We start from the raw sequence: 26,105 nt of genomic DNA, 5'->3' as shown, positions 1-26,105 counted from the left end.
GTAGCGTGAAAGCGTGTGAAGACGGTCAAATGCGTCTCACGCTCAATGCGTGAGAGTTGGCAACCCTGGGTTCTGTATCTGAACTCGGGGAAGAGAGCCTCTCTCTGTCACTATCATAATATCCAGTTCTATCTCAACATGGATTGTGTATTTGAAAACATCTACGTCGAGAAAAAAATATATTGACAAAAGTGGAGCGAGTTTTCAGCTATGGGGACATCATTCATCGTGCACAAATGACATACAGACTTTTGGCCAGCAAATGCAATGCAGAATAGTTTACTGAAATGTCTAAAGTTGCAGATTCCTGTTAATTGTTCAGTTCTTATATTTGTTTGTCTTGTGTCACTCACACATGTTCTCCAAGAAACCAGATAAGAGAAGAGAGGGAAAATGCTGTTATGGTTCTTTGTATTGTACTGTGAAAATATCAGCACTTTTTATTTGAACATGGAGTTCTACTTATGACTTTTTCACAGAATATTTATTTCTGGAAAATTGTAGTTTAAAGTATGAATATTTTTGCAGCTAAGTTTAACAAATTGAACTGTGCAATAAAGAGGTGTAATTAGGGTTCACACACGTAGTGTGGGAAACCTATTGTAATTGCTCGAATTTTTCTTTTTAGGGTTCACACACGTAGTGTGGGAAACCTATTGTAATTGCTCGAATTTTTCTTCTTTTTTTTTTTTCTTCTTATTATTATTATTATTTTTCTCCGCATAAAACGCATACTGCAGCCTAGACCGTAAGGCCCAGGGAGACCAAACTTGGCAGACTGGTGTAGTCTGTTTGCGGGACCGTGCTTAAGTACAGACACCCAAATTGGCCTGATGGTGGCGCTATAGCGCAGCATTTTGCGTTTGGGTTCATATCTCCCACCCCGTAGGTCCTAGAAACAAAATTCCACTTCAGGTGCATTCCTTGGCTCCAGACAAACAAAAAAGCCTCAAGAACCATTAAGCTCCGCCTACTTAGATTTTTTGCTAATTTGCATAATATGCAAAACCTACTTTTTCCTACTACTCCTTGGTTTTTCATCGGATCACCACAACCTTGGTGTCAAAATATTCAGGAGAATCTCATTATCAATGTTGCTTAAAAACATTTTGAGATTTGCATACAGTCTGGTTGTCACATGTCAATCAATAGATCCAAGGCGTGGCCAAATTTACTTAAACAGCCATATCTCAGCAACGCTTTGACGGATCTTCATAAAATTTTAACAGTTGTTAGGGCACATGACTCCGAGGTCATAGGTCAAAGCTGGCCTCGATTGTCCAATAGGGGGCGCTATAACATGGGAAAAACTGTATCTCAGAAACCATAAGTCACATCAAGCCAAAACTTTACAGGCATCATCAGGGGCCCAAGTGATATCAAGACACACAATGATGACATCATCACTCAAAAAACATGGCCGCCATGAGCCAATTAATTTTTATTTGAAATAATTGGCCATTTGACAGACTTACCATTGGCCAAACAACATGAAACCTCACCACTGTGCATATCTCAGGACTATGTGTCATGCTGTGCAGTTTTAAAACGTTTGGCCACTAGGTGGCGCTATTTGTGAAAATCATGCATAACTCCTCCAAATTTTCACTTAGGAACATGCAACTTGTTTCTTTTTATTCCTTGCAGTAGAACTGACAACTTTGCAATTACAAGTCCTGTTAAAAAATGCATACTTTTGTCACATTCATCAATTGTTTGAAAATAGCTCTTTAGAAACTAGTCATAGGAATTTGATCCAATTATGGCAAAATTGCTATGAGCATAATCAGTAGACTCTGTAGGTAAAAAGTGATTAAAAAAATTTTGGATTTTTATTTTTCTGATTGGTCTATTTTCCCATTATATCATTGTGGCCATGCCATATATGACCTATATTGCTATAACTCATGAACCATGTATGCAATCAACTCCCAATTTGAAAGGCTTTTATATCCTGAAGTCCTTGTGAGGCATGCCAAGTTTTGTTCAAATTGGCCTGTCGGGGGCGCTACAGTACCCAAAAACCTGAGAAAACATAAAAACTCATGCTGCAATCTTGTTATGCAGAATACAGACAAGTAATTGGTCTTGTATGATCCAGATCAATAAGTTCTATAACATTGCAATTGCATCTTATAACAAAAAGTGCACTGCCTGACCAGAAATGAACCTTTTAATTCACCAAAATGTCATATTGCATTACTGAGATTAATGAGATATCAGTATGGTAGTACTTGGGCTCCATCTAGTGGCCATACATTGAAACGGACTGAAAACTATTGCTCACATGAAACACCACACAAACACACACAAAGCTGATCTCAGCATGTGATTTAGTTCTGTGATCTGAATCATTTTGCCAATACACATTATTTTGATCCTTTTTGGGCCTTTAGTGCCCCAATTGAACATTTTTTTGCACATTGATTTATTTGTGCATTTTTTCCACTCAAACAGCTTCTTTTGGGTCTAAAGGACCTATTGGGTCTATTGCCTATTGAAGCCAAGTGGCCTATTTTTATTATTATTTTTCTCCGCATAAAACGCATACTGCAGCCTAGACCGTAAGGCCCAGAGACACCAAACTTGGCAGAATGGTGTAGTCTCTTTGCGAGACCGTGCCAAAGCACAGAGACCCACATTGGCCTGATGGTGGCGCTATAGCGCACCATTTTGCGTTTTGGTCCATATCTCCCAAACCCTAGGGCCTAGAAACAAAATTCCACTTCAGGTGCATTCCTTGGCTTTAGACAAACAAAAAAGCCTCAAGAACCATTAAGCTCCGCCTACTTAGATTTTTTGCTAATTTGCATAATATGCAAAACCTACTTTTTCCTACTACTCCTTGGTTTTTCATCGGATCACCACAACCTTGGTGTCAAAATATTCAGGAGAATCTCATTATCAAAGTTGCTTAAAAACATTTTGAGATTTGCATACAGTCTGGTTGTCACATGTCAATCAATAGCTCCAAGGCGTGGCCAAATTTACTTAAACAGCCATATCTCAGCAACGCTTTGACGGATCTTCATAAAATTTTAACAGTTGTTAGGGCACATGACTCCGAGGTCATAGGTCAAAGCTGGCCTCGATTGTCCAATAGGGGGCGCTATAACATGGGAAAAACTGTATCTCAGAAACCATTAGTCACATCAAGCCAAAACTTTACAGGCATCATCAGGGGCCCAAGTGATATCAAGACACACATTGATGACATCATCACTCAAAAAACATGGCCGCCATGAGCCAATTAATTTTTATTTGAATTAATTGGCCATTTGACAGACTTACCATTGGCCAAACAACATGAAACCTCACCACTGTGCATATCTCAGGACTATGTGTCATGCTGTGCAGTTTTGAAACATTTGGCCACTAGGTGGCGCTATTTGTGAAAATCATGCATAACTCCTCCAAATTTTCACTTAGGAACATGCAACTTGTTTCTTTTTATTCCTTGCAGTAGACCTGACAACTTTGCAATTACAAGTCCTATTAAAAAATGCATACTTTTGTCACATTTATCAATTGTTTGAAAATAGCTATTCACAAACTAGTCATAGGAATTTGATCCAATTATGGAAAAATTGCTATGAGCATAATCAGTAGACTCTGTAGGTAAAAACTGAGTAAAAAAATGTTGGATTTTTATTTTTCTGATTGGTCCATTTTCCCATTATATCATTGTGGCCATGCCATATATGACCTATATTGCTATAACTCATAAACCATGTATGCAATCAATTCCCAATTTGAAAGGCTTTTATATCCTGAAGTCCTTGTGAGGTATGCCAAGTTTGGTTTAAATTGGCCTGTCGGGGGCGCTACAGTACCCAAAAACCTAAGAAAACATAAAAACTCATGCTGCAATCTTGTTATGCAGAATACAGACAAGTAATTGGTCTTGTATGATCCAGATCAATAAGTTCTATAACATTGCAATTGAATCTTATAACAAAAAGTGCACTGCCTGACCAGAAATGAACCTTTTAATTCACCAAAATGTCATATTGCATTACTGAGATTAATGAGATATCAGTATGGTAGTACTTGGGCTCCATCTAGTGGCCAAACATCGGAACGGACTGAAAACTATTTCTCACATGAAATACCACACAAACACACACACAAAGCTGATCTCAGCATGTGATTTAGTTCTGTGATTTGAATCATTTTGCCAATACACATTATTTTGATCCTTTTGGGCCTTTAGTGCCCCAATTGAACATTTTTTTGCACATTGATTTATTTGTGCATTTTTTCCACTCAAACAGCTTCTTTTGGGTCTAAAGGACCTATTGGGTCTATTGCCTATTGAAGCCAAGTGGCCTATTCGTGTGTGAACCCGCCAATTGCCGCTTGCGGCTATATTTCTTCTTATTATTATTATTTTTCTCCGCATAAAACGCATACTGCAGCCTAGACCGTAAGGCCCAGAGACACCAAACTTGGCAGAATGGTGTAGTCTCTTTGCGAGACCGTGCTAAAGTACAGAGACCCACATTGGCCTGATGGTGGCGCTATAGCGCACCATTTTGCGTTTTGGTCCATATCTCCCAAACCGTAGGGCCTAGAAACAAAATTCCACTTCTGATGGATTCCTTGGTTCAAGCCAAACAAAAAAGCCTCAAGAACCATTAAGCTCCGCCTACTTAGATTTTTTGCTAATTTGCATAATATGCAAAACCTACTTTTTTATACTAGTCCCTGGTTTTTCATCCGATCACCACAAGCTTGGTATCAAAATGTTCAGAAGAATCTCATTATCAATATTCCTGGAAAAAATTGTGACATTTGCATACAGTGTCGTTGTGACATGTCAATCAATAGCCTCGGGGCGTGGCCAAATTTACTTAAACAGCTATATCTCAGCAACGCTTTGACGGATCTTCATAAAATTTTAACAGTTGTTAGGGCACATGACTCCGAGGTCATAGGTCAAAGCTGGCCACGATTGTCCAATAGGGGGCGCTATAACATGGGAAAAACTGTTTCTCAGAAACCATTAGTCACATCAAGCCAAAACTTTACAGGCATCATCAGGGGCCCAAGTGATATCAAGACACACAATGATGACATCATCACTCAAAAAACATGGCCGCCATGAGCCAATTAATTTTTATTTGAATTAATTTGCCATTTGACAGACTTACCATTGGCCAATCAACATGAAACCTCACCACTGTGCATATTTCAGGACTATGTGTCATGCTGTGCAGTTTTAAAACATTTGGCCATTAGGTGGCGCTATTTGTGAAAATCTCCTCCAAATTTTCACTTAGGAACATGCAACTTGTTTCTTTTTATTCCTTGCAGTAGACCTGACAACTTTGCAATTACAAGTCCTATTAAAAAATGCATACTTTTGTCACATTCATCAATTGTTTGAAAATAGCTCTTTAAGAACTAGTCCTAGGAATTTGATCCAATGATGGCAAAAATGGCATAGGCATAATCTGTAGACACTGTAGTTAACTAAATATGGAAAAAATGTTGCATTTTTATTTGTCTGATTGGTCAATTTTTCCATTATATCCTTCTGGCCATGCCATAAATGACCTTTATTGCTATAACTCATAAACCATGTAAGTGATCAACTCCCAATTTGAAAGGCTTTTATACACTGAGGTCCCTGTGAGGTATGCCAAGTTTGGTTCAAATTGGCCTGTCGGAGGCGCTACAGTACCCAAAAACCTGAGAAATCATAAAAACTCACGCAGCAATCTTGTTATGCAGAATACAGACAAGCAATGGGGCTTGTATGATTCAGATTAATGAGGTCTATAACATTGCAATAACATCTCATAACAAAAAGTGCACTGCCTGACCAGAAATGAACCTTTTAATTCACCAAAATGTCATTGCATTACTGAGATTAATGAGATATCAGTATGATAGTACTTGGGCTCCATCTAGTGGCCAAACACCGGAACTGACTGAAAACTATTTCTCACATGAAACACCACACAAACACACACAAAGCTGATCTCAGCATGTGATTTAGTTCTGTGATCTGAATAATTTTGCCAATACATATTATTTTGATCCTTTTGGGCCTTTAGTGCCCCAATTGAACCTTTTTTTGCACATTGATTTATTTGTGCATTTTTTCCACTCAAACAGCTTCTTTTCACATTTTGGGGTCTAAAGGACCTTTTGGGCCTCTGCCTATTGAGGCCAAGAAGCCTATTCGTGTGTGAACCCGCCAATTGCCGCTTGCGGCTATATTTTTATTTTATTTTTTAATACTTCGTGTTTTCAGTTGCACATGTTTTATCAAGATTTGAGGAGAATACAGATTTAAAAAAGAACGCATGTCTATTATTTACATTTAAAATATACCTGCAACATTGGTAAAAAAAAAAAAAAAAAAAGACTCGAAAGGACTTGAAATTCCAAGTTTCAGACTTGGGACTTGACTTGACTGTTGCCTGTCTTGACTCGAGACTTGACTTGACTTGAGTGTCTTTGCTTGAGACTTGACTCGGGACTTGAGGTATAAAGACTTGGACTTACTTGAGACTTGCAAAACACTGACTTGGTCCCACCTCTGAGGTGTAGTGAGGGAGGTGTAGTGAGGGAGGTGGAGTGAGGGAGGTGGAGTGCGGGAGGTATAGTGAGGGAGGTGGAGTGAGGGAGGTGTAGTGAGGGAGGTGGTGTGAGGGAGGTGGTGTGAGGGAGGTGGAGTGAGGGAGGTGTAGTGAGGGAGGTGGTGTGAGGGAGGTGGTGTGAGGGAGGTGGAGTGAGGGAGGTGGTGTGCGGGAGGTGGAGTGAGGGAGGTGTAGTGAGGGAGGTGGAGTAAGGGAGGTATAGTGAGGGAGGTGGTGTGAGGGAGGTGGTGTGAGGGAGGTGGAGTGAGGGAGGTGGAGTGAGGGAGGTGTAGTGAGGGAGGTGGAGTGAGGGAGGTGGTGTGCGGGAGGTATAGTGAGGGAGGTGGAGTGAGGGAGGTGGAGTGAGGGAGGTGGAGTGCGGGAGGTATAGTGAGGGAGGTGGAGTGAGGGAGGTGGTGTGAGGGAGGTGGTGTGCGGGAGGTGGTGTGAGGAAGGTGGAGTGAGGGAGGTGTAGTGAGGGAGGTGTAGTGAGGGAGGTGTAGTGAGGGAGGTGGTGTGAGGGAGGTGGAGTGCGGGAGGTATAGTGAGGGAGGTGGAGTGAGGGAGGTGGAGTGAGGGAGGTGGAGTGAGGGAGGTGGTGTGCGGGAGGTATAGTGAGGGAGGTGGAGTGAGGGAGGTGGAGTGAGGGAGGTGGAGTGAGGGAGGTGGTGTGCGGGAGGTATAGTGAGGGAGGTGGAGTGAGGGAGGTGGAGTGAGGGAGGTGGTGTGAGGGAGGTGGTGTGAGGGAGGTGGAGTGAGGGAGGTGGAGTGAGGGAGGTGTAGTGAGGGAGGTGGAGTGAGGAGGAGGTGTGCGGGACGGTAGTGAGCGAGGAGGGAGTGAGGCGAGGGGAGGTGCGGGAGGAGGATGGCGGGAGGTAGTGAGGGCGGGCGTGAGGAGGAGGAGTGAGGCGGAGCGTGGTCGTAGCGGGCGGAGGAGAGGCGGTAGTGAGCGGCGGTGGTGTGAGGGCGGTGGAGTGCGGGCGGTATAGTGCGGGAGGTGGAGCTGAGGAGAGGGAGGTGGAGTGAGGGAGGTGGAGTGAGGGAGGTGGTGTGCGGGAGGTATAGTGAGGGAGGTGGAGTGAGGGAGGTGGAGTGAGGGAGGTGGAGTGAGGGAGGTGGTGTGCGGGAGGTATAGTGAGGGAGGTGGAGTGAGGGAGGTGGAGTGAGGGAGGTGGTGTGAGGGAGGTGGAGTGAGGGAGGTGGAGTGAGGGAGGTGGTGTGTGGGAGGTGGTGTGTGGGAGGTGGTGTGCGGGAGGTGGAGTGAGGGAGGTGGTGTGAGGGAGGTGGTGTGCGGGAGGTGGTGTGCGGGAGGTGGTGTGCGGGAGGTGGTGTGCGGGAGGTAGAGTGCGGGAGGTAGAGTGAGGGAGGTAGAGTGCGGGAGGTAGAGTGAGAGAGGTGGAGTGAGGGAGGTGGAGTGAGGGAGGTGGTGTGAGGGAGGTGGTGTGAGGGAGGTGGAGTGAGGGAGGTGGTGTGCGGGAGGTGGTGTGCGGGAGGTGGTGTGCGGGAGGTGGTGTGTGGGAGGTGGAGTGCGGGAGGTGGTGTGCGGGAGGTGTGATTGACACAGCGTCATCAATTAGGCACGCTGGAGTGGCGGGAAGAGGGAGTGAGAGGGAGCAGAGAGCCTCACGTGGAGAAATAAACGACCGTGCCCTTATTGAGCTCAGCAAGGCATATAGCATTTCAGGCCCGTAATGTCATTGTGCCTTTGTACTGCCGTTATTGATGAAGTCTGTCTCAAAGCAAATAATCCCTCGGCGCTGCCAGCATTTGAGACCTCTCATTCCGTCCAGGAGATCAATGTAAGCGATCTTCAGGACGGAAAACGTGTAGGGAGAGACCGGGGGGGCGGGGCGGGGGCGGAGCAATGTAGGCGCACGCATCGGGGAGCAGACGCAGAGTGCATGAGACACAGCTGGAGCGCCATTGCAGAGGGGGAGAGAGAAAGAGAGATGGATAGAGAGGAGGAGAAAGAGAAGTAGAGGGGAAGAGAGGGAGAAGGGAGAGAGACAGAGGGATGGAGAGAGGGACAGAGAGAAAGTGAGGGATGGAGAGAGGGAGAGGATAGAGAAAGCAGGAGGGAGAGAGAGAGAGGAATTGAGAGAGGGGGAGAAAGAGAGAGAGAGACAGAGAGATGCAGAGAGGGAGAAAGAGAGATGAGAGAGGGGGTGAGAGAGTTAGAGAGATGGGGAAAGATGGAGAGAGACATGAAGAGGAGGAGAGGGAGGGGCAGAGAAATGGAGAGGGAGAAAGATAGAGAGGGAGAGAGAGAGAGAGATGGAAAGAGGGAGGGAGAAAGGAAAAGACAGATGGAGAGACATGGAGAGAGAGAGAGATGGAGAGAGAGGAAGAGAGTTAGACGGAGAGAGAGGAGGAGAGAGAGTGAGAGGAAGATCAAAGAGGGGCTCGTGCTTCAGTGGAGCGTGGGACCCGCAGACGAGAGCATAGTGGCCTCACCTGCTGCAGAGACACCCCACACTAACACCCTGCCTCCCACCTCCCCTCCCCTCCCCTCTCTCCCCTCACTACCTCCCCCACATTAACACCCTGCCTCCCACTCCCCTCTCTCCCCTCTCTCTCCCCTCACTACCTCCCTGTCTCTTACCCCCTCCCTATCACCTCTCTCCCCTCTCTTCCTCCCTCTCCCCCTCATCAGCTGCTCCACAGCTAACTGCTCCCCTCGTGCAGTGGAATATCAATCAGCCGTGCTGCCCCAATTTACAGAGCTCTCTGTCCCCCCTCTCCCCCCCCTCTCTCTCTCTCTCTCTCTCCCTCCCTCCTTCCTTCCCTCTCTCATAAGAGAGGAGAAAATTCCCGAGATAGATGCTGAGTGTTTGGTTACATATGTTTAAGTCGTCTCCCTCGTTGCCAGAGTACCTGGTGTTCTCCTGCTGGGGGAGAGGAGGGGGGGGGGGCTCTGGAGGGGGGGGGGGGGGGGGGGAGGTGGGGTGGGGGAGGTGGGGGGGAGTTTGGCTCCATGCTGCACCCCATCAGCAGCTGGCCTTTATCTGGCTTTAGTCTACGGCAGCGTCCCGCAAAGCTGCTTAAAGCCTCCCTCCCTGCTCAGAGCATGTTTGACTGTCTTATTCAGGTATTAGTGCGCTACGGCTGCAGCTGGAGACTCGATTCTCTCTCTCTCTCTCTCTCTCTCTCTCTCTCTGCCATCGCTCGCGCTCCCCTTCTCTCTCCTCAGAGCTGTCGCTTTGTTTTGGCACGCACACATCTGCACACCCACGCGCTGAAGCCAGAGTGCGCGAGAGTGCACGAGTGTGCACGAGTGGGGCCGGCGGTGTGGAGAGAGGCCCCCGCTTGGCCCCTCTCCCCCAGGGGCCGGGGCAGCGGAGGCGCCTCCCCGAGCCGTCTCTGGATCCCCGGAGCAGACGGCGGCGATGAAACGCACAGCGGGCCCTTCCGCGGCACGCCCGCACTGCCTCGCCGTCGCCATGCCGACGGCACCGCCACCCGACGTTCAAACACAACTCCCTGCGGCGCTCCGATGGGCCGAACGAGCTGCACTCAGGCAGGCAGAGAAACATCACACGTAGACGCCCGCACCACTGCAGAACGGTCCATTCAAACGCCAGAGCCGGCCCCGCTGCTCAACACGACTAATGATGTCAGCTCATGATTGGCGGTTCGGGGCCGCCGGCAGGAACAGTGATTATCCATCTGGAACCCTCAGAAAAGGACAGTGAGGTTCCAGCAATCGGTATCGATACAAGACGATACTAAAACCAATCAAAATCCTGATGAAACACACACATGGAATAGGAATTATTAGAATTATTCTAAAATCCATTTTGAGTTCAATTACTGGACAATTATAATAAAACTGGGGGGAAAGAGTATACTTTAATGTACTACTTAAACTACCAGATATAGCAGCTTTCCCAGAGTAGAGGAATAGGATCTCTTTAATAACTAGTCCCCCTATTCTACAGATAAATCGTGGAACTGACCAACAGGCTTGGACTTTAGCTGAGGCAGAGTGGAATGTTCCAGAAGGTCCAATGGTCCTCTTCCTGCTCAGTGGCCGCTGGGGATCTTTATGCGGGTTTGTTCCTTGAAACACCGGGCTGAAGGCTGCAGCTCTGTCAGTCAAAGTGACGTCCCTGAGAGTCCGCGCTGATTAGCATCTCCCCGCAAGTCATTGCACAGCTGCGGGAGCCTCCTGTATCAGCCAGGCTCAGTCCTACGGACTCTTACAGTTCGCCTCAAATACTCAGATGAACTAGCGCCTATTGTCTTGGACGGGGTCAGCTAGTTTGGTTTCGCAGTTTTAGGAAAACTGTAATGTTATTAATTGATCTGCATATTTCAGTGCAGATCATCCAGGTGAATAATTCAATTTTCAGAACTAGCTGCATATCAGCTGAATCTATCCTTCACCTAACCTTGTCTGCCAGTTCAAACTCATCAACCATGGATGATCTCCACTGCTGTATTCTACACGGCTAAAGAAACGGCATCTCGTTTGAACATTGCGTAGTTCTGCCTGTGTACTACTGACTGGTAGGAGTCGTTTTTTCCTCTGCCAACTGTATTTGGTTTGAGGCTCATTTTCTGTAGGTTGCCTTGCATCCACTAATCCCTTAACCCCAGCTGTCATATGAGGGATTGGCAAATGCCAAACACCTGATTTATTAGTTTATTAGATTTCAAATCCAGTGTAGTGAAAATACTCCACATAATTGCTTTTCTTATGTCAAACTGCTTTGATGATTTTATGAGGGAATAATGCCTGGTTTTATGTTAACCATTAATAAAATACCTGCAGTCTCTTGCTGTAAGATTTTCTCAAACAAAATATAATGTCAGCATCAATACTGGAGTAATACAGAATACGGCATCAAAATGTCATGAATATTCAAGGGAAGGAAGGAATCTGTTCACTTATTTTACAACCGGGTAGTAAGATTCCCCTCAGAGACGATACTCCCTCTACACATGCTTGCCTGGCATGTATAATTAAGGTAGATAACTTAGAGATGTGAACATGTTGGACAGAGAGCTCTCACCCTCAGTTCACCCTCCACCAACACGAGAGAGTGAGAGCTACAGAGAGGTGTAAGGGAAGGGAGAGCAGAGAGAGAGGTGGAAGGGAAGAGTGAGAGTCAAGAGTTATAGAGGTGAGAAAAAGAGAGAGAGGGAGGAGGAGGAGACAAATCCTGTCTGAAGATCCTGAAGAGATTATGTGATCAAGGGAAGACTGATACGTTCACGGTGTGTGAGATTAGCTAGTGTGAGGCATGACAATCAGGGCCTACACACTTCTTGTACCTACTGCCAATATATTATTCAGAAACATACCTCTGCATTGGCTGATAAAGCCTCATTGGTTTTAAGATACATTGGAGCCAACTGTATTGGCATTCATCTACTCTCCTTCCCTTCCACCGTCATGATGGTGCAATGATTCCAAAGGAAAAAAACCAAAAAAAAAAAAAACTTGGAATTATCTTTTATTTCTATCACCCATAAATCACACATTGAGTTTTGATTTTGAGTTTGGTTAGTCCACTTCTTCACTTCATTGAGTTTGGTTAGTCATTGATGCTAGTTAAACGTGCCTGTAGTTTGAATAACAGGAGCACATGTACCTTCTAGATCTAAGGTTAGATACTTTGCAAATCAATGCAGTGGTTTATCAACACAGCACAGTGGATTCCTGTACTATAGTACACTCAAAGCAAAGTCGCTGATATATTCCACTGACGTTGTAGCAGATGCATGCGCACGCCCCGGAATCCCTCAAGACAAGGTAAATAAGCCAGGCTTTTACTGATGCATCATCATAAAGCATGATGATACAGACGAAAAAGGGAAAAGTTCCTCAGCGTGCTCGTTTCCCTCGCAAAAAGGCACAAACGCACTGAAAATGCACCGTTTGTAGATTTCGCCCCATCTTGCGTGCATCTCCCAGGTCACGGGATTCACTTCCCAAGCGATCTTATTTGGGTCATTGTGTAAACAAGCACAGCAGCACCATTGAACCAGTAAGAGGCGACTGGGGGCCTCCCGGGAGGCCTGTGCGCTGTGCGCTGCAGGGGAGCAGGGAGCTCAGGGCCCGCTGGCTTCAGACAGAGAGCTGGCGGGATGAGTAATGCGAGCATCTGATGGGACCAGGTGGCCATCCCTCGACAGGCTCCCGCTGCTGGAATGCAGAGACGCCCGAACCTCCACCGCGCCGTCTCCGCTCGCCACTATTCCCTTTATGGCGCCTCCATCCCTCCATAAAACAGACACTCGTTACTGACTAACTGGAGTTCGGGCTGCCCCGTTGAGGAAGGAAAGGATTTGTGGGTAACATTAGCAGTGGAGCTTGTGCGTCGGTGCATTAACTAGACAAAGGAATTACAACAGTGCACGTTGTGCACCACATCCGGAGTGACAAACATAACGGCACATTTGCACTGTGCGCTGGACGTAATGGGCGGTGGATTGGTTAACTCACGGAAGGCCCACGTACGGTAGCAGGTCTCGGTCCCTGTCCTAGGGGACGTCTGGGCTGCGCAGTTTGGTGTTTTCTCAACTCTAACGCTTGATTCATTGGCTAATTATCTAGCCCTTCATGGGCTGAGAAGCATGTTTGAGTAGCATCACAAAACAGTGCAGTGCAGATTCCTAGCAAGCTGCTACCTGGAACTGAAGTCCTGGCATGTTACTAGCCTTGATTAGCAAAGCATCATATTAGCTGCATAAGCAGAGTGTTTCTGTTTGGGTATTAAGAAGCATGTTTCAAATATGAGCCAGTTATTTTTGTTATCTTGTGAATAAAATAATGTTTAGTGATTAATTACTAAAAGGTTATTAAAACAGAATGCAGTAAGCTACACAGACAAGGGATAACTAATGTGAAGACGAATGCATGTATCTATAATATAAAGGTGCATATAAGATACAATGAACAACTAAGATAACTGAGAACAGCTGTTGCAAGCAAATGAAATTTTGCATTACTTAAATGCAGATTAATGTTTTGATTCTCTGACTGACCGAGTAGCCTCTGCTTGTGTTATTATTCAATTTCCCATATGATAAAAACAGCCATTCAGTTCAAATAGATTGCAATAAATAACAGTGATCTCAGATAGAGAGAAAAAAAAATGACGCAAGCCACTAAGCTTTTCCCTTTTTTCCCCTCTCGCTGTCTTTCCAAAACAGTCCCCTAGCGGGAGCCATGCAGTCCTTCAGAGAGCGGAGCGGTTTCCACGGCAACCAGCCCTGCTACCAGCAGGAACCCCATGAATTATCACGCCTTGAGAGTTACAGACATCATCACGGCCAGCCCGGACAGGGCTACGAGGCACAGTCTCTTGCCGCTGCGGGGATGCCAACAACGGGAGCAGGATCTAAGGACTGTTACGGGCAGCAGACCTATCCCAGCTATAGCAGCGGTTCGGCTCAGACCAAGAAAGCATACAGAGGAGGCAAAGCTCAAAGCCAGCACCTGCAGGCTGGATATAGTGGCCACGTGAGCTCTGGGTACTCCGCCCAGTACGTGAGCGAGGGACACTTGCATCAGAAGTGGGAAGAGTCGGCTCAAATGGCTCAGTATGAACAGGACATGGCGGGGCGTCTTGAGCCGGGGGTCGGTGGGTCAGCCCAGTACCTCGAGCAAAATCTGCTAGCCATCTCTCAAAGCCAGTGCCATCTCCCCTCTGCCCCTGTCTATACGAGCGCTCAACAACAGGGGCACCCGTCCAACCCCACTCCATCACCTTTAATGTACCCACAGACCCACCTTCACTTCCCCCAGCACTCACAACCAGCCTCCTCCACCTCATCATCTTACATGGAGAAATGCAATCCAATTCCTCATGGCTACAAAAGTGGCTATGGAATGCCACCTAATGCCCAGTATTCAAGGCAGCTGGGTAACCACAGCAGTCTGAAACAGAGTGGCTATCGACCACAAAATAATTATGGCTACCAACAACCTCCTTCCAGAACTGGATTTGAACAGCAGGCTTCCCTGCAAGGGATGCCAAGTACACCAGAGAGCCTACAGAAGTTTCAGCACTACAATCAGCCCCAGCAGAACTACTGCATCACTGATATCTCTGTAAGGTCACCTGAACAATACTACCAGAACTGCAGTCCGAGCTCCAGTCATTCACCTGCACGGTCTGTGGGCAGGTCTCCGTCATACAGTTCCACCCCTTCTCCCTTAATGCCCAATCCTGATACGTTCCAGTATGGTCAACCAATCAACAGTGCGGTTTCTTCATCTTCCGCAGCTCTGCAAGACCAGAGCATGCTGATGCCTCCCCACACCCATCCATCCCCCATTGTGAACCACCAGTCTCAGAGCTACTCAAGCTCTTTGAAGGACCGTTTCTCCGAGAAGCTTTTGTCTAACCCGAGTTTGTGGAGCCTCAATGCTCTGACATCTCAGGTAGAGAACATTTCCAACAACGTCCAGCAGTTATTGCTCTCAGAAGCCCTCATGGCCAACAAAAAGGGTGGCAAACGAAACCAGCCCAAAAAGGGGGACGAATACAGGGGCCAGGTAAGGACCGTAGAGGACTCTTCATGTGCTGATAGCCAACATGGTCTTCTTCCCACTGATCCCTATGGCACCCCAAGGTCCATGCCAGCCGACTTACAAGAGGCTGGGTACTCCAGCAGCACTGAAGACCAGCTGGAAAGGAGCTACTACTACTTTGGTCAGGGCAAAGGGCCAACACAGGCCTCAGCAAATTCCCAGCTGACCCTGGACACAGTGTCCACCTGCTCCATGAACTCCACAGACGACATGTCCATCAGATCAGGTGACTCAGTCCGGAGTCTGCAGAGTGCAGTCTCTGAGGACAACCTCAGCTGTGACCCAAGGGTACCAAGAGTGCCATTTGGAGAGGAGCAGAACAGTTCTCTCAGGCGCATTACAGATGAGAAATCCCCCATTAGTGTTACAGCACCAAGCCCTATGAAACAGGAGAGCAATTCTCCACTGGACATAAAGCTATCTGAGAGTACTCTGAAGGAGAACTTTGAGAAATCCACCTGGACCGAGAGGTTGGCTGATGTAAAGGAAACGGGAAAGAGAAAGTTGTCCCCAGAACATGAGTGCAAAGGAGGTGTTATTGAAGCAGCCGAGAAACAACAGGAGTGGTTAGATGATAAGAAATGTCCCTCCCTTTTCCATAAAATGAATAAAGCAGTGTCAGATGAAAGCTACACTTACGAAATAGACGACACTCTTTACCAGGATCTGAAAAACAAATATGAGGATGAGGAAAGGGACTTGGAGAAGGACTGTGGTCTTTTAGACATGAGTCCCAAGGGAAATGGAGATTCAGAAATTAAATCTGAAATTTTCAAATCAGAGTCACAGCATACTGTAGAGAGCCCTGTGACATCATCGCCAGCTATTTCAAGAGATGTCTTTGAGTCAAATCAATATTTGCCTGAGAAAGAGGAAAACTCAGATGCACCTCATCTCATCTCTCAGGATGAGTTTTCAGAGGGGAGGCTGTCAGTCTCAGAGAGACCAGACTCCTTTGAGGAGCAGCAATCTGTCTCCTCCCATCCAGCTACTGAAGTAGGAGAGAACAGGAGCCTAACACTCATTGAGGAGACGGTTAATAATAAAGCAAAACCAGAGGAGTCCCATGCAGAGGCCTGTAATAAAATAGGGGAAGTGGGAGGAGGACTACTGGGCAGCACAGAAACTGTAAAGACCGCTGTCCAAGACCCAGCCCACAGGAGCAGTGAAAGGAGGTCAGCCATATGTGACATTGCACCTCAGTCTCACTCTGTCAAGAATGGCTTCTCAGCTCTCAATGAGAAAACAACACCTCAGACTCAGGCGAGGGATCACATCGATCGCAGCGATGCAAAGGTGCTGGAGCCTGACTCTCCTCAGTTGCCGGGCAAGTCAATACTGCACTCTGCACCATCTTGGGCCGATACTCCACCCTCCCCACAGAAAGGAGACGGGGATATAGAGCCAGGCATAAGCTGCCCCAGTGCAGTTACACCATCAACAAAACCAGAGCCTGTGTCCCCATCTGCTCTTCCGAGGCTACTGGGCAGGAAGCATGCACGGGGTAGAAGGAGACTGATCCATTCAAATGGAGGGATCAGGAGACAGATGAGTGTGGAGAGAGATGGGACTCCACCGTCTCCTCAAAAGCCCAGCATGCCCTCAAGTAATATTGCAGTCTTCCCTGATCACATGGGGACTGCCCAACTGGACATTAGCAGTCAAACACCAAAACTTCTTACAGATGGTTGTTTACCATCACGAATGTGTACCCGCTCTTTTGGATCACAGGCTGGCCCAAAGGGTTGCTCTCAAGAGAGGAGAAAACCTGGCCCAAAGCCTGGTTCAAAACCAGGTCCAAAACCTGGCCTGAAGCCTGGTCTTAAACCTGGTCCAAAGCCAACTATAAAATCAAGTCCAAAACCAGGCCTAAAGCCTGGCCCAAAACCAGGTCCAAAGGCAAGTCCAAAACCTAGTCCAAAGCTTGGTTTAAAGGCTGGACCCAAACCTGGCTCTAAACCCGGACCAAAACCAGGGCCAAAACCTGGGGCTGTGCCAAGTATAAAAACTGGTTCAAAGTCAGGTCCAAAACCTGCGGCTATACCTGCTTTCAAACCTGGTCCAAAACCTGGTTCAAAGCCTACTGAGGGAGGTATTCCTAAAGGACCTGGTCGTCCAAGAGGGCTCACTTCTAAAATCAAACTAATAAAACATGAAGACAATGCACAAGCTATTACAGAACATATCAAAGACACAAGTTCCATCATTGAAACCACCGAACTACAAGAAAACACGGCAGTCACATTAGACGCTGTTGTTAGTTCTAATGTAGACAGCACCATGGGCTCCTCTTTTGAATCGGCCTTGGATGCCACTTCTGAAAGGCCTGTAGCAAAAGAGCAAAAGTCCATGGTATTAAGATCTCGGAAACAAACACAAAGAAAATTCACAGAGGACATAGACAGAATGACCTCAGCTGAGGCATTGACAATGAAGCTCACTGAGACACCAATGCAGGAAGTGGCTCAGCCATGTGAAAACCAAACACCAGACCCAAACTCTTCCAACCATGAGAATATCAGCACAGATTCATTAAGTCAACCTAATGAGGAGATTGTGTCTGTTTCAATCAAAAGAAAATCTAGTTTACATTCCCCAGACCGAGTCAAGAAAAAGAAAAATGTGAAAGTTAGTCTAACAACAACAGAAGAGCTCCCATTACAAACCACAGTGGTGGGAGCTCGAGGATCCAGGGGAAGGCGCAAGCGTGGACATAAATTAGAACCATCTATATGTAGCGTTCTTGCCAAAGATAACCCTCCCCCCGAAGATACCAGTGACACACCTTGCTTGCCTCCTCAGTGTCCCACTAAAACAAAATATCTGCCCCCAAGGAAAGGTAGAGGACTTAAATATGAAGCCTTGGTTCAAAAAATCACATCCCCAGCATCAAAAAAACAGCCTCTAATTGTCCAACCAGACGTGCCAGAAGAAGCAACATTAAAGCCAGCACCAGAACCGCAGGTAACAGAACACAAAGAAACAGGAAATACCCTGGAGGCGGCCACAGAGGGTGAAAGTGCAGTAAGCATCGAGGAAAGCCCAGATACAGCATTTATCCAAACTCCAAGGAAGAAGCGTAAAAAGTGGGCCACTGTAGAGAGAGCAGAGAGACGGGACGTGGCACTGGAGACCGGGGGCCTCATTATCAACACGCCGAGGTTAGCCAAACAGAGAGCCATCAAAAATAACCACGAGATGCACCTGAAGCAGAGGAAGAGGAGGAGGAAATGCGCCGAGCTGGTGGAGGCTGATCCGTTTGCGGCAGAGCCGGAGCAGATCCAGACCAGTGTGGTCATGTCTCCTGAAGAACTTCCGCCCTCGCCACCAGCAGGGTCCTCTCCCTTCCCCAATACAAGTGTGAAGACGGAGAATGAACAGTACCCTGTGGAAATAAGCTCAACAATTACTAAACCCAAAAGAGGGAGACGGCCATCGCTTAAAAAGAAACAGGAGGAGGGCCAGCTCATGGGGAAGGATGAAAGTTCAAAGGGCAAAAAAAAGCCAGGGCCTAAAAAAAAGATCCAACAGAATAGTAATGTCATCAAGGTCACTGTAAAGGGACTGAACACAAAGAGCAGAAAAGGCCGTGTTCCAACTGTGAAGGGAAAACTGTCCGATTTATTGCAAACACAAGAAAGTGAAGGCAAATGTTCTTTCAGACCGTATGTACGTATTGACAGCTCCAGAGAACTCACCTCCCTTTGCACAATAGTAAACAGGCCGGAGGAAGAGCAGCTGCTCATACAGTCAAGAACGAGCTTGGTGAAAGTGAAAAATCTAATCACAGTTACCAAGGCAATACCACACTCTTCGGTAATGCTCCAGGGACCTTTAGTTAACAAACGCCAAACTGACAGGTGTGTACTATGTTGCCTGTGTGGGAAGCCAGCAAATTACAGAGAGCTTGGGGACTTGTGTGGCCCATACTACTCTGAAGACAGTATACCACGGAAAACATTGTCTTCGACATACCAGGAGGACTTCAGGCAAAGCAGAGACAGAGAAAAAAACAAGACAGGTGACGGCAGCGCAGAGCAGATCGATGTTCTGAAGGCGGAAGAAGGTGAGATCTTGCTTCAAGAGGGGACGCGTGAAGGTGACTTCGGACAACTGAGGAAAGAGAGAAGGACACAGCTTAGAACACGTCTTGGCCTGCGGATGAGGTTCAAAAGACTGCAGCTGTTGCACAGTGCAGCTGGTGGAGCAGCTCCCTCTGCTGGTGAGGAGGGCTATGACTTTGCTCTTCAGAGGTTACAGCTGGAGGCTGAGACCAAGGAGCACTGGGCACATGAGGCCTGTGCTATCTGGACCAGTGGCGTGGTAATGGTTGCCAACAAACTTTATGGACTGAAGGAGGCAGCACAACACTCTACAGTCACTGTAAGCACATAGGCTATATAACACTAAATACAGTAATAACGCTAAAACTGAAATGGTCCTGCAAATCAGTACTTTCTAATAGCCAGAGCAGTATATATGAACTCCATGTGCAAGAGTGAAACATGAAGGCTCGTCTGTGTCATTACAGAAATGCTCAGAGTGCCAGAGTGAGGGAGCCTCCATTGAATGCAGCTGGAGTCACTGCACCCACAAGTACCACTACGTCTGCGCCAAAGAGACAGGTAAGATAGAAAGAGATGGCACGATACATTTGTTATTGCCTCCATCTATCAATTTATCTGGAACGATGGACCCTATGTGGCACATAAGTGAGTACAAAGTATTTCGCCAGCACCTTCTACCACGGGAGGGACTAGCTGTCCTCACGTGTGCCAACATGGGTCTGAAGACGAAAAGAGAAGCTAAATTTCATATTGTGCATTTGGTTGTTGATGACTTCTAACACTCTGATTCGTTACCTTCATCACCCCCCCCCCCCACCCCACCCAAGGCTGCACATTCGAAGAGGACACATTCTCGATAAAATGTCCAAAACACAAGGTAAGCGAGTGAGCCTGTTCCAGCACATAGAAGGACATCTTTGATCTCCCAGACATCCCTATTATGCCATGTACTTCAGTGCCCTTGCTGGAACATTTGCCGACCTCCGTAACAATGGCAGCGAATAGAGGTGTGTGTGTCGCAGTAGCTCGCTAGCTCCATCTCCCAGGGCAACAGACGAGCCTAGCGAGAAGCTCGCCCTTATCTGTCTCTTATTGACTGGCCATCTCTCCAGCAGTGGTCACGCTAGTGCAAGCCATGCTAATTAGACGCTCTCTGCTCCCAGCTCGGGCTTCCATTATCCCCCCCTAAGACTGAATTAGCATTAGCGCCACAGTCAGAGGCTTGTTAGGTCGGCTGCATGGCTAGAGCTGTTTTTCTTTGATAAGAACAAACCATATAGGCCACCTGTAGATCTTTCGTCACTTCCTAGTGGATGCAGTCCAGCGAAGGTTTAGATAATCACAATCCTGCATCCTGTCCCTGGGATTATTGGTCATGACCAAATTAGGTGTGAGCAAAGAACAGTTAAGGCACTTTAGTGCTATTTTCATTGTGGCGTCGTGTCACACATGTCTGCACCAGTCATGTATGTAAATCCAGGACGAGGGTCTGATTCGAGTCAGAGACAACTTGAACTTTTCATTTGAGACACGATAAACATGCAGTTTAAAGATTCAAATTCCGCGCCTGCACTCACTGGGGTGACAGTCATTACTGTTCCCTACACATGCACAATCACACCGTGAATTTAGATTGTTTTGATGTACCTAAAGGCCATGATTGGATTGGTTTGGTTTATGGCCTTCAGCAACAGAATGCAGCCACAGGTTTCTACAGCATGCTTTGGGCCAATGTGGAGCAGATTAGCCATGTTAAATATGATCAATTAACAAAATGTTTGCAGATGTATTTTACAACTTACAACAAAGACTATTGAGGGTATCAAAGCGTCCTAATGGAATCACATGTTTACTTTTGATATTAGTTTGCATTTGATCATTCTGTTCCTAGTGACATCAGACAACAATGCACAAACTTAGCTATCCCTGTTTTATGAATCTTTTTATACATTGTATATGTTTCATAGATGATTAGTTAGACTTGAACTTGCTTACTGATGATTACGATCTGGTCTTGGGCTTTGTCACTGATAACTTTAGCCAAGGTGACTTGCCGACAATACAGGGCTGCACACACCACCTACAGGCCACTGGCATACACTGCATTTCGAGGAAAATAACAGCAAAGAAGACTCTACCTCCTCCACTGACAGACAGCGAGAGGCAACCTGGCAACAGATCAAAACACTCACCACTTTCCATTTTCTCCTCCTACGTCAACAGAGGAAGGTGGAGGACAGAGAGCGAGCGAGCGAGCGAGAGAGAGAGAGAGAGAGAAAGAGAGAGAGTTCAGATCAAGCTGAACGCGCATCGACTTGGGGATCTAAAAGCTTTAGGTCTCAGCGATGCCAATTTGCTGTTTTAATGAAAGCTAGCAGTAGGGATTCCACCCCCGTCCAGGTCTCCCAGGAAACATCCTCCTCTTCTTCATCCTGTCCTTTTTTCTCACTGTTCATGCAAGCATAGGCACTTTTCCCAGGCAGTAGGGCGGGTGCAGGGACCGGTTCATGTGGTGGGCGAGCATGAGTGAGATCCCGGGTCCCTCCTACCAAGCCAGTGCTTCAGGCCGGACCAAAGGAGCGTGTGTGGGGTGTGTGTATCTGCAGCTTAAACTCAAAGGGAAACAGGGGCTGTTTCTACATCATGGTGCGATATGGAAGGGGAGGGATTCTGGTGCTTCACCAGGCGGATCGGTGGTGGTGGTGGTGTAGTTGGGGGGGTGGCTTGGATGAGGGTTCGGGGGGGGGGGGGGGGGGGGTCAGCAAGCAGAGGAAGAGCTGGAGGATGAAGAAGAGAGATATTTTTAAAAAGGCTTCACGGCAGCACAATTAAGGGGCAGTCCTGCTGGGTGTTTGAGGGAGCGAGAGCGCTGTCCAGCTGTAAGGGCCCACTCACTGCAGAGTTCACACTGGCCCGGCGGCTACCACCTCAGCACGGGCAATTAGACAGCTCCCACCAGGATTCTGATATGCACACACACACACACAGTCTCTCTCACAGACTCACTACACCTGCACATGTAGCAAATCTTTGATGCATACACACAGCCTATAAAGAATGCATGGCAGAACAAGCACCTCAAGCTATGCTTGAAAGCAGACAGCAGTGTAGCCTATCGGGCTCTGTCACGTCACGATATGTCTCACGCGTTCTCACGTCATGATGTTTCTCACGCGTGAGCCGAGAGCTGATTCTCCACGTCCATCTCTTTCAGCCCACGTAAACCGCAGGACGTGGAAACCCGTGGAATGTCACCTGCGCAGCACTGTAGGGACGAGCTGCCCGTCGCCACCGGCAACCGGACTCAAATGAAACTGGGGCTTCGGCTGAAGGGGAAGAACAAAGGTACTGTAGCAGCGCTGACCTGAGATCAGATCATTCACGTCCTCTCCACCTCCACCGCCACCGCCACCGCCACCGCCACCGCCCAGGTCCCGTGATACTGCCCCGACCTCCACCCCACCGCAGACCCCCCCGCCTGGACACCGCCTCTCCAAGAGGACACACACAAAAAAAAATAAATAAAAAATAAAAAAGTAAAAAGAAGGAGTTTCTGTTTGAGAGAGAGAGAGAGAAAAACTGAATGTGCAATTCTTTTGATTTCTTTTTCCCCCTTAAATCTGTCTCTCCTGGAGGGGGCGCTATCAGCCCAGGACACCTGGAGGTGGGTTTGGCCGGCTGCCCTCTCTGGCCGCCCGAGTCCCGCCGCTGTTTGGCACAGACGCACGCCTGCTGATTCTGAAGCGCGTTCAGATTCAAAGATGTCATACATCAAGCACTCACTGGATGTATTTCAATGTACGCTTAAGTGTTATTAAAATGTACATGGTGTGCTATACAAGTCTAAATATATCTGAAAAAATATATATATATTATTTTAATATAATGCTCTTCCAACATGCATTTCAATGTGAATTTCCAAACCCACGGTAACACAGAGGCAATGCTGGTATCTGTCCAACTGTGTTGTTGTGGAGAGCGCTCTCTGCCTTTCAGCACAGGGTTGTGGACCCGACCGCACCGGAGCCACGAGGGGCCGCGTTGCCGCGTGCAGTTTCGTTGTTGCATTTTTTCATTTCATTTTTGCGATGAAATGAAAGAACTGAACATGAAGCCAAAAACAAAGAAGAACCTTGTGAACAGAGATCTGAAATGAACATTTCATTTTCATCACTATACTGTAAATGACAAAAATCAAGAATATTGTAGGCTCTATTTACTGCAACCATTAAACACGTTACAGTATAACACATAAACGATTACAAGTGGAAAGGTGACAGAACAGTTAAATTATTCTTACAATTCTTAATTCGAAGTAACTGTGTATATAAGTATTTGCTGCTGTTTAAATGTAAGATGTGATGTACTATTATAATTGTGTATAGTATTTCTTAGAGATGTTTATTTTCTATAAAAACAAATATGTTATTGCCTATAAAAAATGTTATTAAAAACAATGAATTAAAATGGCTTTTTTCAGAATTGCATTTGTCCACATTACCCATAGGCATTGTTGCAGTGTCCTGATGTTTTAAGAGATGTTTGGAACGTTGTCTGTATTGCTGCCGTCAAATACACTGGATTATGTGTGAATGTACACAGCTGTCTTTGCCATTCAGATCAGGAATTCTTTGCGCTTGGGATTCTATTCTCGTGGTTTTGAGGTGACGCAGAGCGATTGGGAACCATGACCCTGAAAAGATGCTCCTGCCACCCAAACGAGGGAGCCAAAAGGGGAGGGGGAAAACCACAGCTCCGCCCACTGGCTCCTCCCACCCATACTGGTGCTGCTGCTCTCACAGCATTACTGTGTTTAGAGACAGCATTACTGTGTTTAGAGACAGCATTACTGTGTTTAGGGATAGCATTACTGTGTTTAGAGACAGCATTACTGTGTTTAGGGACAGCATTAGTGTGTTTAGGGACATCATTACTGTGTTTAGGGACAGCATTACTTATTTTGGTGTTTAGGGACTGCCAAGATAAGACACCCAAGGCTTTTAAGCATTAAATATTCAAAAAGGTTCATGAATTAAAGGAAAAGTTATTTAAATTAGGCTATCACAGGGAGAAGAAAACAAACCACATGCATGTTCACATGTATGTTCCACTAATATTTGATGTGTAGATCAAAATGTGTACACAATTTCTAAATTAAAAGACTGAATAGGTAAAAGAAAGAAAAAAGTAGGATTTATGGTAAATGGCAAAAGCAACAAGGTCTTCAGCACAAAACACAGACATGCAGGTCATACATTACAAAAATGCTTTTATTTACATTCTCAAGAATAAATCCAACAACTGACAGTTTGTACGTTTGTGTGTGTGTGTTTAAAACACATTCGGTCTTTGTGATTTCAAACTATGGACAGGTTACTACAGACTGACAAGTCTACAGATTGTAAGTTTCCCATTTACGGGGGTCTCTCTCAACATGACAGTAAATCAACATAGCTGCAGTTTTGTGGGAGTTTTTGTTTGTTTCTGGATGAAAACAAACTCCAGTCATGGGAATCTCCCTAACAATAGCAACGGTTATGTCTTCCGCAGAGTTTTACATTTCATGGATGTAAATGGATACGGTAAGAACGGTAATGACCTGTATCCTAACAGCATTCGTTCTTACGACCTCTCCTGCCACAGACATTCACAGTATTCCTCCTGACACCCCGTCATTAGGGTCATTCTGTAACTGGACACAGTTTTTCATTTAGAGAGAAAAAGCATGCCACTTTGTGTCAAAGCCTCTCAGTAGTGCAAATGGACATAATATTTGGAGAATTATTACCAAGTAGAAGGTACTCTTTCCCACTGATCTAGGAGCAGTTTCTGCAAACATCTTAAGAGGATCAGCAAACTTGTCCCAGATCAACAGTGAAAAGTGACCATAACCACCATCACACTCATCATTGAAGTGATATTGAATGGTGCACCACTCCAGCCAAATGTCTGTGGAATTTCTCTGGTCCTACCAAATACTGATCTCTCACATCTTTAGAAGACAAAATTATAAATACATGTCTTTACAAAAATACACACACACACACACACACACACACACACACACACACACACACACACACACACACACACACACGGACAACATTACATGAAAAGACCGTTATAAAGCCATATAGATTCTCAAATCATTAGGCAGGGGAGAGGGAGGGGGGTGTTTGTGAAAATGGACTGTACAGATGACGGCAGGGAAGCCTAGCTGTGCTCGTCTCACTGCTCTGCACCCAAAGTCCGACGGGAAATTCTGAGATGCGAAAGAGTCGTTCTGGGGAATCGCACATGTACGCGGATGAAAGTCAGCCGCCATTCCAGCTTCTCGATGGCGCCCATTTAGCGAGGGGTTTCCGCTCAGGTCCACACACCATCCCGTTGGCACGGCACTGCAGACGGCCGGCCCTGACTTACATTGTCAACGTTTACATGTCCCGTCGTTACAACAGGACAATCGGCTTGTCGTGCAAGTGAGAAAGCAACGTCATATGTTGGGCTGAATTACACTGATCTCCAATCAACATCTAGACTCCCTCTGTGAGGGCAATCGCACACCGAGTTCATCTGAACAAAACTCCATCTAGTGGCCAAAGACAGCGCTTACAAAGCACCTCATTAAAGAGGATTCTTCACCCAAATATTCTAAGGCAAGCAACAATGACAGAAAGCTTCGTTAAGTGAAGAATCCCTTTAGGCAAGACACACGGTAATCACTTCGGCAACATCCTCATTCTGTCAGGGCAAATAAATTAAATAACATATTTTAGATGTATATAAAAAAAATAAAATAAAAACTAGAACTGAAGAGTCAGAGCGCTCTGGCCGCGTGTCCCTCTGCTCTGCGGTGTTGACTGGCAGCAGCTGGTCTGAGTCCTTCTGCACAGGGACCAGGGG

General features: G+C 46.5%; 2 protein-coding genes across 3 annotated transcripts in view; one reads left to right on the top strand and one right to left on the bottom strand.

Annotated features, from left to right (window-relative positions):
* Positions 1 to 23,618, top strand: part of rai1 (retinoic acid induced 1) — a 35,596-nt gene extending 11,978 nt beyond the window's left edge. For both annotated transcript variants that reach the window (XM_076996824.1, XM_076996823.1), the window contains 4 exons: positions 13,752 to 19,518; positions 19,667 to 19,760; positions 20,030 to 20,079; positions 22,417 to 23,618. In XM_076996824.1, the coding sequence (XP_076852939.1) occupies positions 13,768 to 19,518; positions 19,667 to 19,760; positions 20,030 to 20,079; positions 22,417 to 22,425 (5,904 nt within the window). In that variant the 5' untranslated portion in view covers positions 13,752 to 13,767 and the 3' untranslated portion in view covers positions 22,426 to 23,618. The remainder of the gene's footprint in view (positions 1 to 13,751; positions 19,519 to 19,666; positions 19,761 to 20,029; positions 20,080 to 22,416) is intronic.
* An 836-nt stretch (positions 23,619 to 24,454) lies between these two features.
* srebf1 (sterol regulatory element binding transcription factor 1) overlaps positions 24,455 to 26,105 on the bottom strand; it is a 21,751-nt gene continuing 20,100 nt past the window's right edge. Inside the window, 1 exon segment of the mRNA XM_076996822.1 lies at positions 24,455 to 26,105. This exon segment is cut by the window's right edge and continues 362 nt beyond it. The gene's annotated coding sequence lies outside the window, so the exon portion shown is untranslated.

The sequence above is a fragment of the Brachyhypopomus gauderio genome, chromosome 2 (genome assembly GCF_052324685.1).
Source record: "Brachyhypopomus gauderio isolate BG-103 chromosome 2, BGAUD_0.2, whole genome shotgun sequence".
Lineage (NCBI taxonomy): Eukaryota > Metazoa > Chordata > Actinopteri > Gymnotiformes > Hypopomidae > Brachyhypopomus > Brachyhypopomus gauderio.
The sequence above is the reverse complement of the archived record's forward strand: the minus strand, read 5'-3'. Positions and strand labels throughout refer to the sequence as shown.